We start from the raw sequence: 13,869 nt of genomic DNA, 5'->3' as shown, positions 1-13,869 counted from the left end.
TGGTATTGGTCCAATTAATAAAAATAATTATGCAAAAAAGACAACTAATCATAATGAATCGCATGGTATTGGTCCAATTAATACAAATAATTAAGCAAAAAAGACGATTAATTGTGATTAATCGCACCGTTTTGAAGTGATTAATCACATTTTTTAAATTTCGCAATAAAAAAAACCCCAATCATTTGGAACCACTGGCTCAGTGCTTACCCAGAACATGCAAGAGAGGCAGATCCAGGTCTTGGCTCTTCCTGAAAGAGCCGAGGGCAGAGGCAGGGACACGGAGGGCATCCCGGGAAAAATGAAACAAAAAAAAACGAAAAAACCCCAAAACCGTGTCAGGGCAGGATCCTCTCATGTCCCGCCCCGGGTCGGACGAAGGAGGAGATCCATTCCGCTCTCCCTCTATCTCTAACGGTCTTCGACGGGCAAACCTCCCCTCCTCCTCCCATCTGATACTGATGGGAGCTCTCGTTCGTTCCCACGCAGCCTCTCTTCTGCTGCTCTCTCTCTCTCTCTCTCTCTCGCTCGACCTCTCTCTCCCCCTCGCTCTCTCTCTCTCTCTCTCTCTCTCTCTCTTTCAATGGTAACTTCCCTTGGCCGAGGGGTGGCTTTTATTTTTCTTTCTAAAAAGACTCTCTCCAAACACACACACCCTATTCATGGGACTGTCCCCCCACCGCATACCTCACCTCTGCTCCTCTGCTGAATAACCACACTTCAGTCTTTCACTCTCTCTCTCTCCTCCCTCCTCACGGATGCACACCTCTGTTTCTTCCTCTGTTTGAAAGGAAATATTGACAAGACCCGGCGTGGGAATCAAACCTGCAACTTTTCAGTGTCGTCCCCGGTCGTTGTCACGGTGTCCTCATGCATTTCTCTGTGTGTGAGTGCCTGAGTGTGTGCGTGTACATGCATGTGCGTGTTATTTTCGGTGTGTTTATGTGCATGTGTATAAGGATGTATGCGTATGTGTTCATTTTCTGCGCTAACGACTGTGCGTGTGCTGGCGTCGTGCGCGTGTGTGTGCGTGCCCCGCCGCCTGGCCTCGCGCTGCACGTGCGCACATGCATTTCCGCGCGTGAGTATGCACGGATGGGCGGGAGTGCATCCGCCCAAACCGCCCTAAATCACGGCGCGAACGCCGCACACGCTGATGCGTACGGGGCTAACGGGCGATTTCATTTGAAATGGTTCGTTTTACGTTTTAGGTCCCTGTCGGACGCCATAACTCTGGCGGCGGCGCCGTCCGGTGAGCGCCAACTGATGCATTTACACATTCACCCAACGCTTTTATCCAAATTGAACCACAATAAGTACGTTTGTCACCAGGGCCGAGGCGACTGTAGATCACAGCCATCGGCAGCAGAGCCTTCAATGGGAACAAGTAGGTAGAGCGAGGGAGAGAGAGAGAGAGAGAGAGAGAGAGAGAGGGAGATAGTAGGCGATACAACATATCATATCATGGAGAAAGATTTTAATTTATTTTGTTTCCTTAGTTTCTTACTTGTATGGAAAATGAGAAACGTCAACCCAACTCAGAGAGCTGGAGCCAAGCTTTATTTGGTTTCTTAGCGGTGCACGACGCCGGCTCATGCGCCTGTGTTTTTTATTTTAGATCTATTTATTTGTTTCTCTGTTCCATGTACGAAACAACATTTTTTTTAAACACAACTGCGTTCGGGGACTGTCCCGCTCCGTCCTGTTCCAAAAAGAAAAAAACGTGCACGTCTCCCCGTTGCTTTCGGACTTAATTTTGTAAAAACTGGATGTTTTTGTGCAAATACTTTACTTGCAAATAATAAATCCTGCACTTCTGGAACGGGGGAGACCTCATTTGCCACGTTACATGGCGTTCTATGCGCGCGCTCCTGATAAAATCGTACATCACCGGTCGCTGCCCCCCAGCGATTGGAATTTTGCAAGATGGCCCCAGCCTGACAGATAGATAGACAGACAGACAGATACAGTACATACATACATACATACATACATACATACATACATACATACATGCATACATAGATTGATAGATCGATCGATCGATAGATCATTTAACTACTGTCCTGACTACGTGTTGGACAAACTGTCACATTTCCAGAAGCTAGAATTAGGGGCCAGGCTCAGCCCGGTGCCTTGGGTTTGACATTCCTGATGTGAACCAGGAGACCACCCTGTCCCCTGCAGTGTGCTGGCTCACAGCAGCCTCTAGTGGCAGAGAATGAACTGCAGCAGGTTTCTGCTGGATGTGGATCCACCAGGTGTGTGTGTGTGTGTGTGTGTGTGTGTGTGTGTGTGTGTGTGTGTGTGTGTGTGTGTGTACGTGTTTGTAAGTGCTTGCATGTGTGTTTATAATGTGACATGTCCTACATCCAGCTCTCATTACATCAACAATGTGATACATAAAGCAGTTTCTGCGGTACTATAGGAACCATGGGACATTTTCTGGGATTGTTTTTGTTGTTTGTTGAATTTGCAGAAACATCACAAAGAAAATCACTTTTTTTTTTTTTTTTTTTTTTTATGTGACTAATCAATATTTGTAACCATAATGTACCATATACAGTATGTGGCTTAGCAATACCTTCAGTAGGATATGGTGATATGATAATAACTCAATGTCTGAGTTTCTATTCCTTTGCACGTGAAACGCGTTCAAAGAAAGCTTGAGACCTCAACCTGAAAGCTTACATTTTTGTTTAAAAAAAAGTTTTGGAAATGTGGACGTTCCGCAAAACAAATGGCTGGCGGGACGTTGCTGTTGAGCAGAAAAACCTTAATTCCCAGACGTTTGCGCTGCTCTAAATACCATTTCACACGGCCCTTCAGTCGATTCCGTGGTCCCCTGACTGAACATCGCCATAAGTTCAGCGTCGCTCCCTTTTCAATATATTTGTAGATTTTTAGGGCGGCCATCGCAGGCCTGTGTGGAATTACGCTTCTATAAATAAAGATTGGGAGAGAAGCGAATCGTCCGAGGTCAGTTACTAACTCCCTTATTCCCAACACAACACTGTGGAGAACACACACACACACAAATACATACACTAGAAAAACACGCACACACGAACGCACGTGCACACACACACACACACACACACACACACACACACACACACACACACACACAAAAAGCCACACACACTCTGAGGGTAGAAGCTCCACTGGACAACCTGCTTCACTCCCAAAGACCGAAGTGAAAAGGGTCTTTGATACTATTTAGTACGTATCCCACAATGCATTGCGAGGCCAAGATGTTGGCAAAAGGCTCCCTGACCAAAGAGTACATCCGAAATGCCACGGGTCTATTTTACTCACATCCTAGTAGCAGGCTGGACGACAGGCTCTTCAAACCCCTTCTAACCATCTAACGCTCCCTAATCCCAGTGTGTCTCCGCCGAGCTGTGTGACCAGCTCCGCGGGGCACGTACGCAACGTTGTCCCCAAACACAAGCCCAAATCAAGCGGGCCAGGGGAAAATGGGTGGGGTTGCTTAGCGATGTGGGGTGCGTGTTTTTCATAGAAACCAAATGAAAAAAAAATTGTAAAAACACATTTTCGTAACATTTTTTAGAAATGCAGGGTTCTCCCAAACAAGCAACCACATTTTTCGAAGAACCCTCCAAATCATCTCGTCTTACGCCGCCTCCGCCCGTGCGAGCCTGACCTTACTCCTTCCGGTTCAAAGCCTTTGCCGGCGATGACACGTTGCGTACGGTCGATTCCCCGACGGACGAACGCGCCCCGCGGAAGCCGCTTTGGATGAGAGCCTCCGTTTCGATTTAAAAGAGAGAGGAAAAACCCATCCCAGAGGAAAAAAGAGGATTCGAAGAGAGAGAGAGAGACAGAGAGAGGGAGAGACTTTGACTTTTAAGGTTCCTTTATTATCAGTAAGTCACGTCACGGCAGCGGAGACTTGATTACGAAGGAACCAAAAAAAACAACAAAAACAGACCCAAACCACAGGTCAGTAAGAGCACAGACACCTCTCTTCAGAGACAACTAGGTACAGGAGCCAGGGTTTGAGACCGCTGTTCACTATAAGGACAGCTCCCTTTGTAGCCCTGACTTCCTCCTTTGTACAAATTACCTCCTTGGAGAGGGAGAGAGAGGGAAGGGGAGAGGGGGTGGGAGAGAGTGAGAGAGAGAGAGAGAGAGAGAGAGAGAGAGAGAGAGAGAGAAGGGAGGAAGGAAGGACGGACGGAGGGGGAGGAGCGTCCGTCTTCCTCGGCTGCTCTGCCGGGCTCCACTGCTGTCACTGGAGAATCCATCACATTAAAGCTTTAATGGTGGAATAACAAAGCATCTCTCCCTCCCTCTCTGAAAACCACCCTCCTCCCCCATCCGTCCGTCCGTCCGTCCATTCATCCACTCATCTGTCCGGAGGAAGGGGAAGCGTTTGTGGCCCTCTACCTCCGTTCGGCAAGACCAGGGTATGGTACGCGACAAAAAGAGAGGGGAAAAAAATATATATATAAATATACAAAATAAAGGTTTGGACAAAAAAAAAAAAAACTAATATGAGGATTCAATATCAAAACAAATGCGTTGGTATTTTTTCTTGCTCTGTGGAGAAGAGGCATTTCTCTCGCTTCCGGGGACGTCTTCCCGTCGCAGAGAAGGTAAATATATACAAGTCAAACAAATAAATATAAAACTCACACAGGAGGAGAGGAGAGAGAGAGAGGAGGCGGGGGGAGGGGAGGAGTGATAGAGGGACAATGGAGAGGAGGGGAGAGGGGGGAGACGAGAGGGGAGGAGAGCAAAGAGGAGAAGAGAGAGGAGCGGAGGAGGAGAGGAGGATGGAGAGAGGGAAGGAGGGGGAAGAGGGAAAGGGAGAGGAGGAAGAGGAGGAAGAGGAGGAAGAGGAGGAAGAGGAGGAAGAGGAGGAAGAGGACAAGTCACAAAAAAAAAAACCGGACATCAGCAAACGTGCTGTGTAACGCGCAATGGAGCCCGAACACGCCGCGCACGCGCCGCGCGCACGCCGCCATCCCAACTCCTCTACTAAGTCAGGCCGTCATGCGTGATGCGCGTGTGTGTGTGTGTGTGTGTGTGTGCGCTGCGTTGCCATGGAAACTGAGCACAGCACTCCCTCAGAGCCAAACCTCCGCGCTCCCCTCGCAGCCAATCACACGACACGCCTCGCTGCTGCAGCCCCGCACAAAACACACGCACACGCACACGCACACGCGCACACACACACACACACACACACACACACACACACACACGTGTGTGTGTGTGTGTGTGTGTGTGTGTGTGTGTGTGTGTGTGTGTGTGTGTGTGTGTGTGTGTGTGTGTGTGTGTTAAATGTTTCAAAGCCCGCACGTTTGCGTGTGTGCCAACCGCGGAATCCCTGATGCGACAATAAATGAGTTTGTCCATTTTAAGTGAATGGAGGTGGGAGATCTCCAGGTGTTTTTGTTTTTTGTTTTTTTTTACCGGATCGGCTGTGATGATGATGCCGATAACAACAATAACAATAACACCATTAACAATGAACCGATGGCGTAACGTAACCGTTACCGAATAAGTCCCGCGGCCAGCGCCGGCCGTCCGACCGCATCCGCCCGGGAGTCGCGTCTCCCGCAGAGACCTCCGTCGGTGAGTCCCGCCGCTGACGTCAGGTGGCCTGTCTGCCGTCCTTACCGACCGGGAGGTTGACACGGGCGGCACAGGCTTCCCCTCTAAAGACCGGGCCCGTTCTGCTGTTCGGTCTCCGGTCTCCATGTTGCGCTCGCGTGCTCTCCCATAACTTGGGAAACACGCACACACGCGCACACACACACACACACACACACACACACGTCCGTTTCTGCGTATTCCGAATCTTCTGCGTATTTCGAGTGACACCGACCAGAGTCATACGATCACATAGACACGGGGTGGATGCTCTAAGGAGGTTCTAAGTCACATGATCAGCTGTTTACTACCCCACGCCCCGTTCATTTAACGCCAATTTAGGATGACACGAAGCCAAATGAATGATACATTACGGTCACAGCAAAAAACAACAACAACAACACAATGTTTTTGCTGCTGAAGCACAATCTTTGCATTATTGCAGCCCCCCCCCCCAATATTTGTATATATAAAAGTATGATTAATGGTATTTATATATGAATCATAAAGACAATCATATCATTCCTATAATAATAATAATAATTCAACCATTTTGCAATATCTGTTGCAATGTTATAAAATGGGAAAACAAATGTGATAGCATCACTTCAAGAAACACATTATTCCACCATAATCCCAAACTGTTCCTGGACGGACGGACCCAGGAAAGACGGTGAAACACGGCGTCTCCAGAGGCTTCCCACGGCGGCGAGGCGCGTGTAGCCCACGGCCGCCTCGCGCCCAACCCGGTACCGAAACGAGACGCGTTGCCTTGGCAACCTGTGGCGCACGAGCGGAAGGAAGCCGGCGACCGGTTCATTCAAGCAATATGAATTTCTCCCACATATCTTATCAAGTTGGTTGTTTTTTTCTTCGTTTTTTTCTCCAATTATGATTTAAAAGACATTGACGAATACAGTTGATTCTAGTACTACAGCTCGTCAGGTCATTTGCGTGGACACAATTCGACCCCCGCGGGGCCTCCGCGGTATAAAGGCAACGCGGCAGGCGGAGGCCGTGCAGTCGGAGTGCGTAACGGCCCCACTTGGCGGCCCCTAACAGCATGACCTTGAGCGCGGTGTCACCGAAACAACAGTCGCGTTGTTTCCAATCAACACCGTCACTTCTCCCTCTAAGGCGGCGCTGCGTAGCTCCTCATAACAGGTGACGAGCTCCTGAGCGTCACTCCTACTTTGGATTTCGTCATCCCCTGCACCCGCCGCGGAGATTAATGACAAAACGGCATTGTGGATGAACCCCCGAAATTGACGTTTGTGCAATGTCCATATACCGTATATCATGGTATATACAGCCCCAAAACACTTTTTCGGGGAGAGATCCCCGATTTTTGGTTGAGACGACAGCCGGTCCGGGGATGACGTCACCGTCTCGCCCCGGCAGCCAGACGCGCAGAAGGAGGTGTTACGCTTCCACTCCGGGTGGAACCGCTCGAAGCAGAAGGTGTGAAAGTTTTGGGAGCGGAAGTCTGGAGTCTCAGAAGAGAAAAAAGAAGGAAAAAAAAAAGGGCACCTGCTACGTGGACGGGACCTTTGTTACCGCGGCAACGCAGCCGGCCACGCCATCCATCACCGGAGGGAAAGCGACGCAAAACACGATGCAAAGTGATCAGAAAAAATGAGGGAACAACTGACGACAGGAGGACGGATGGACAAGGAGGAGAGAGAGAGAGAGAGAGAGAGAGAGAGAGAGAGAGAGAGAGAGAGACAGAGAGAGGGAGAGAGAGAGAGACAGAGAGAGAGAGAGAGAGAGAGAGAGAGAGAGAGAGCGAGAGAGGGGCAGAGAGAGAGAGCGAGAGAGAGAGAGAGACAGAGAGAGAGAGAGACAGAGAGACAGAGAGAGAGAGAGACAGAGACAGAGACAGAGAGAGAGAGAGAGAGACAGAGACAGAGAGAGAGAGCGGCCACTGCGCGCACGCTCACACGCGCAGGCCGGGACGCAGGAGATAAGACGACGCAGCAGGGGGGGTGGTGGTGGAAAGTGCTATGGTGGTATGGGTGGTGTTGGAGCCGTGGGGTGGGAGGACGGCTTGGGGTAAATGGGGTGGTGGTGGTGGTGGTGGGGGTGGGTGTTGGGGGGCTACAGCAGACAGCTGCAGCATTATGGGATGCAGCTCTTACAACATCAGCCCATTCACACCGTCCACAGCTCCCACCACCACCGCCAGCACCACCCCACGGTGGAAGAAGAAGAAGGAGAAGAAGAAGAAGAAGAAGAAGAGGAAGAAGAAGAAGAAGAAGAAGAAGAATGCATTCGGGTTTAACGCCGACGCCAGCCTGGTTTAGTGGGGAGGAGGGCTTCAATGCTTTTGGGGGGCCGACGGAAAAACGGGGCCCGCTAGGGTACCAGGAGCGCCTAGAGGTCTTACATTAACCTCAAAATACAACGAGCTCTAACAAGTTTATCCAAAATGAATGAAAACGAAATTTGAACCCATTATTCACATACTCACACATTTATTAGATACAGACAAGATGCACCTATAATACATACAGTGCATACACACACACACACACATATATATATATATATATATATATAAACACACACACACACACACTGCTATCCACCACTACAAAAAGAAAAGTCCCAAAAGCAGTCTTAATGCTCTAACAAGGTCAGCTACCAAGACGTAAAAGAAAGCGCTGACTCTGCAGTCCACGACGCCGCTCCGGTCACGGTTTGAGGGGGAACGCTTCTTCCCAAACCCAGAGCACGATGAAGACCAAACACAAACAAAAACAATTCAACAAAAAAATGGAACAAGCAAAAAAAAAAAACGAAAAAAAAAAAAAAAAAACTTTCCTCAGCCGACCTCCCCCTGTCGCCGCTCATCGGAAGATGACCCCACCGCCTTCCCGCCATGTGTCCATGTGATGATTGGGAGCCGAGTCCCGCTCGAACGCACCCGGTCGTTTCACATGATTGACTCCACGCGGTGATAGTGGGAGATGGGAGAGAGAGAGAGAGAGAGAGAGAGAGAGAGAGAGAGAGAGAGAGAGAGAGAGAGAGAGAGAGGAGGAAAAGAACCAACCAAAGACCAGAGACTGCGGTCCCCAAATTGTCGCCCGTAGCCATGGCTCCGCAATGAGACGCAACGTGCGTCCAACTGATATCGTTCACTAAACGGCCTCTCTGGCATAGTCACATGCGCCACAGGAGCACGGAAATATGGCGCAGCGCTGACAGACCCCCACCCCCCCCACCCCTACTCCCTCCACCCCCCCAAATCCAAACCAACTAAATCTGGTCTGAGAAGCCGAGACGTCAAATAAAATGGGGGGAGGAGGGGAAATAACGGGAGAAAAGTACTCTCTTGGGGGGGGGGGGGGGGGGGCAGGATTCGGGTGCAGCGGTGCCGCTGCGGGAGGCAAGGTGACCCTACGCAGCAGGTGGAGCAAAGGGGATGGGGATCGGCCGCTGGATCCAGGTGCGAGCCGGCTCCCGGTCTCAGCGTCCCCGGTCGTCAAACACCATAAACCGTCAAGTACCACTTGGAAAACAGCGTAACACTGACCTTGAATAGGGTCTTGAAGGAGGCCGAGCTGTACCCCCGGTTAGGAGGCGGGGGGGGGGGGGATGGTTCGGGGGCACAGGGAATGGGGGCGACGAGCGCCGGGCGACGCGGAGGTGAGGCGATCAAGACGACGCGATGAGCGGCGATACGGCGACCGCCAATCAATCAAAATCCCGCACAGCGACACCAGCTTGGGCTTTGGAAGATGGCAAATCTAGAACCCCCCAAAACACCCCGAGCCCACCACCACCCAACGGCCTGACCGTCTCCCCCACCCCCACCCCCTTGACGTCCCATCACAACGGAGCCCCTTACCTTGTCCCTCTTGGCCCCGCGCAGGGGGAAGAAGCAGGCGAACAGGAACTTGCCCCAGCTGATCACAGCTGCCAGGCACCAGTTGAGGCGAGCCATGGCCCCCCGAGTCCCGTCCGGTCCGTCCGGCTTATCTTATCTCTGCCTCCTCCGACCCCCAACCCCCCCCCCCCCCCCTCCCTGCCCTCCTCCCCCCCCCCTTACCCGCCACCCGACACCCCAGCTCCGGGGTAGGGTGGGCTTGGATCCTCTCTCCGCGCACCCCCTTACGCACCCCTCTCTCTCACACACACACACACATACACACACTTACACACGCACACACCAACCAGAGACTAGAGACCGGCACCGAGCCCCGAGACCCGCTCTATCTCCTATCCGGCAGTGGAGTTGTTTTAATTTAGATCCTCGGAAATGGGGGGAAAAGAAGGTGAAGATGAAAAAAGACTCCGCTCCTCGGAATTCCGGGTCCTGGTTCAGAATCACAATTCAGTTGTGTGTGTGTGTGTGTGTGTGTGTGTGTGGCGTCTCCCAATTCCACTGCACAGCGGTTGGGGGAATGGGGGAGTGGGGGTGTCTAGATCTGTGCTAGAGAGGGGGTCCCAAGAACGACCCAGAAAGCTGAATTGTCCGTCTGTCCATCCGTCTGTCCTGCCTCCTTCTGTTCAAGCAGGTGGAGGTGGTGGAGCCCGCCGCTCGCCAAACGACGCTGTGGCACAGACGCGCGCACACACACGCACACGCGCGCACACACACACACACACACACACACACACACACACACACGCACACACACACACACACACACACACACACACACACACGCACACACACACACACACACACACACACACACACACACACGCACACACACACACACACACGCGTCGTCTCACCACAGGAGAAAAAAAAAACGCAACCCCGGCACACTTCTCTGCGGCGGCGGAGAATAGCCCTCTCTCTCCCTCTCTCCCTCTCTCTCTCTCGCCCTCTCTCTCCCTCTCTCTCTCTCTTTCTCCTATTTCCACACACACACACACACACACACACACACACACACACAGAAGACGTTCCCCGAGCTGAAGAGGATCCCCGGCGTTTAGCCCTCACACACACACACACACACGCTCCGTTTACACACGCACACACACACACACACACGCGCACGCACACACACACACACACGCACACGCACGCGCGCGCGCACACACACACGCACACACACACACACACACACACACACTCACACGTCTCTCACGGCTGCTCGATCTCTCTCTCTTTCACTCGCGCTCTCTCTCCTCTCCCAAACACACGCAGGTCTTCACTGATGCTGCTGCAGCACTCGCTCAGACTGCACAGGAGGAGAGGGGGAGAGAGGGGAGAGGGAGGGGGAGAGAGGGAGGGGGAGAGAGGTGGAGAGAGGTGGAGAGGGAGGGGGAGAGAGAGAAAGAGAGAGAGGTGGAGAGGGGGGGGGGGGGAGAGGGGGGGGGGAGGTGTATCAGAGAAACAACTGGGAATAGAACCGCCAGAATGGAGAAAGGGGAGAAGACAAGGCGACCGGGAGCGAGAGAGAGAGAGGGAGAGAGAGAGGGAGGGAGGGAGGGAGGGAGGGAGGGAGATCTACCGAGGGCTTTAAATTTCGGCGTGTGCGCGTGGCGTGCACGTACGTGTGTTTTGTCAAACACTGAGCGGGGGGGGGGGGGGTCTGCAGAAAAAGGGGGCTGAAACAGATTGGGGGGGGGGGGGTGACGCGTGTTTTTACGAATGTACGCATCAAGTAGTGATGGGGGAGGGAGGGAGGGAGGGAGGGAGGGAGGGAGCATGAACGGAAAGAGAGAAAATGGTCGGCGAGAGAGCGGCGGAGGGATGGGGGGATAGAGGTGTGAGAAGAGGAGGAGGAAGAGAAAGAGAGGGAGAGGAAAAACCACGAGGCTCCGAACGAAGGGGGTGGGAGGGAGGGAGGGAGGGAGAGGTGGGCGAAAGAGAGAAAGAGAGGGGAGACAGAAAGAGGGGAAGGGGGGAGAAAGAGGGGGAGCGGTGGGAGGGAGAGAAAAACAGGAGAGGGGTGGGGGGGGTGGTGGGGTACAATGTGTTTCAGAATCTGAGCAGAAAAAAAACCAAACAGAGAACTGGGTCGAAGGAGAGAGAGACGGAGAGAAAGAGAGAGAGAGAGAGACGGGGAGAAAGAGGGGTGGAGGGAAAGAGAGAGAGGTGGAGGGGAAGAGAGAGAGAGAGACGGGGAGAAAGAGAGGTGGAGGGAAAGAGAGAGAGGTGGAGGGAAAGAGAGAGAGGGGTGGAGGGAAAGAGAGAGAGGGGTGGAGGGAAAGAGAGAGAGAGGTGGAGGGAAAGAGAGAGAGAGGTGGAGGGAAAGAGAGAGAGGGGTGGAGGGAAAGAGAGAGAGAGGTGGAGGGAAAGAGAGAGGGAGGTGGAGGCAAAGAGAGAGAGGGGTGGAGGGAAAGAGAGAGAGAGGTGGAGGGAAAGAGAGAGGGAGGTGGGGGAGAAGAGAGAGAGAGGTGGAGGGAAAGAGAGAGAGAGGTGGAGGGAAAGAGAGAGAGAGAGAGGTGGAGGCAAAGAGAGAGAGGGGTGGAGGGAAAGAGAGAGAGAGGTGGAGGGAAAGAGAGAGGGAGGTGGAGGCAAAGAGAGAGAGAGGTGGAGGGAAAGAGAGAGAGAGGTGGAGGGGAAAGAGAGAGAGAGGTGGAGGGAAAGAGAGAGAGAGGTGGAGGGAAAGAGAGAGAGAGGTGGGGGGAAAACAGATGAAGAGTAAAAAAACCCACAGAGGATGAAAGAGTAAGAGGAGGGAGGAGGAGAGGAAAGCAGTGTTGAATCGTTATGTCTTGGGCGATTATCTATTTCGCTCGCACACACACACACACGCGCGCACACACACACACACACACAACACACACACACACACACACACACACACACGCACGCACGCACCGCACGCACGCACACGCTCTCGACTGCGGTGGGTGCACAGCCTCGTGCGCTGTGCTGCAGTATCTCTTCGCTTCAGTAGGAGCACATTTCCACTGCAGAACCCCCCCCCCCCCCAACACACACCGTACTCCACACCAACACAATCACAACACATCAAAGCAATGAGTGTGGGGGATGTGCGTGTGCGTGTGCGTGTGTGTGTGTGTGTGCGTGTGTGTGACATCCCTTCGCTTAAGATGAGCTGAGTTAAGCCGAGGACCAAGTCGCATGATATTGACAAAAATCGAGTCAAATATCACTGTATTTAAAAAATATGTACATAGTGAATATACTGTATATACTGGATATATATATATATATATAAAGTGGGACATTCCTGGGTTTTCATGTTAATTCTTAAAATTTACAGGGATGCAGGGTCTTTGAAGTTGTTAATAAATTGTAAAGTGCAAATAAAATAAATAGTAGAAACAGGATCATGACAAGTCGAAAGACATAGCGATCATTTCTAAGTGAGTATGCGTTTTTAACAACGTGAGAGAAGAAAATCGAATCAATCAAACAATCATTTTTGATGCATACCTTTATATTGATATTTAGCCAATATTCTGAGGACTATTGGCCTGAAGAAATATTTGAGAAACAATCATTAGTGATGTGAATATTATGAGCGTTGATCAGAACGGCTAGGACAGTCTATGAAGTTCAGAATCTCATGACTTTACGGTAATTCAGCCTTAAAGACGACATTTAACTATGTATAGAACAATGACCAAAATCCCAGACAATATATAGTCTCAAATCACGATAGCCATATTATAACAATATATCACCCAGACCAATATCTTACCTCTCCAATATTTGCCCTAAGCACTAATAGCTATGATAATTTGTTGCTTACCTTTAAATGGGGGATGGTCCTTTCAGTTAGTTCTTTGTACACGGGGCGACAATCTTTCATCAAACGAGAGGAGCTGGAACGGTAATCAACATCGCAGGTAGTGACGCAGTGAGTTCCAGAACTAAAATCACGAAAAACAGGGTGTTCTAAAAAACATCTCTAATACATCAACCCCAGGTACAAGACACCAGCATCAGTGTCTGTGCATCTCTGATCACAAGGTCAGGACCGTGAAGGAGGTAGATCCACCTGGACCTCTTCAATGACTGGGTGATCTAGGAGTCATTATATATTAGGGCAACAGAAACAACAGAAACACAAGATCTTGATCAAAATTTTCTGGAAACTTCAACACCATGGACAAGCTGCCATGGCTGTCACCCTATTCCTCCATAAAGTCGAACACGAATCAAGGGTCCCAAAATGGTTGAAGAGATAAGTTAGGAAGACAAGTCATTATGGTTGGCACTGGGAAAACACAGCAAAACGGTCCGATGTGAACGAAAATTGACCAAGTGAAATCACGCTATCGACAACGAAAAGGTAGAACTGAGAA

At 51.1% G+C, this 13,869-nt stretch overlaps 1 protein-coding gene across 1 annotated transcript in view; it reads right to left on the bottom strand.

Moving 5' to 3' along the window:
• The window catches only part of tns1a (tensin 1a), a gene marked incomplete at its 5' end in the record, with an annotated part of 114,976 nt that extends 105,405 nt beyond the window's left edge, over positions 1 to 9,571 (bottom strand). The window contains one exon of the mRNA XM_080023923.1: positions 9,476 to 9,571. Coding sequence (XP_079880049.1) covers positions 9,476 to 9,571 — 96 coding nt within the window. The remainder of the gene's footprint in view (positions 1 to 9,475) is intronic.
• Positions 9,572 to 13,869: the final 4,298 nt, after the last annotated feature.

This window comes from Zeus faber (genome assembly GCF_960531495.2).
Source record: "Zeus faber genome assembly, chromosome: 2".
Lineage (NCBI taxonomy): Eukaryota > Metazoa > Chordata > Actinopteri > Zeiformes > Zeidae > Zeus > Zeus faber.
This window is presented reverse-complemented; position numbering and strand designations above follow the sequence as displayed.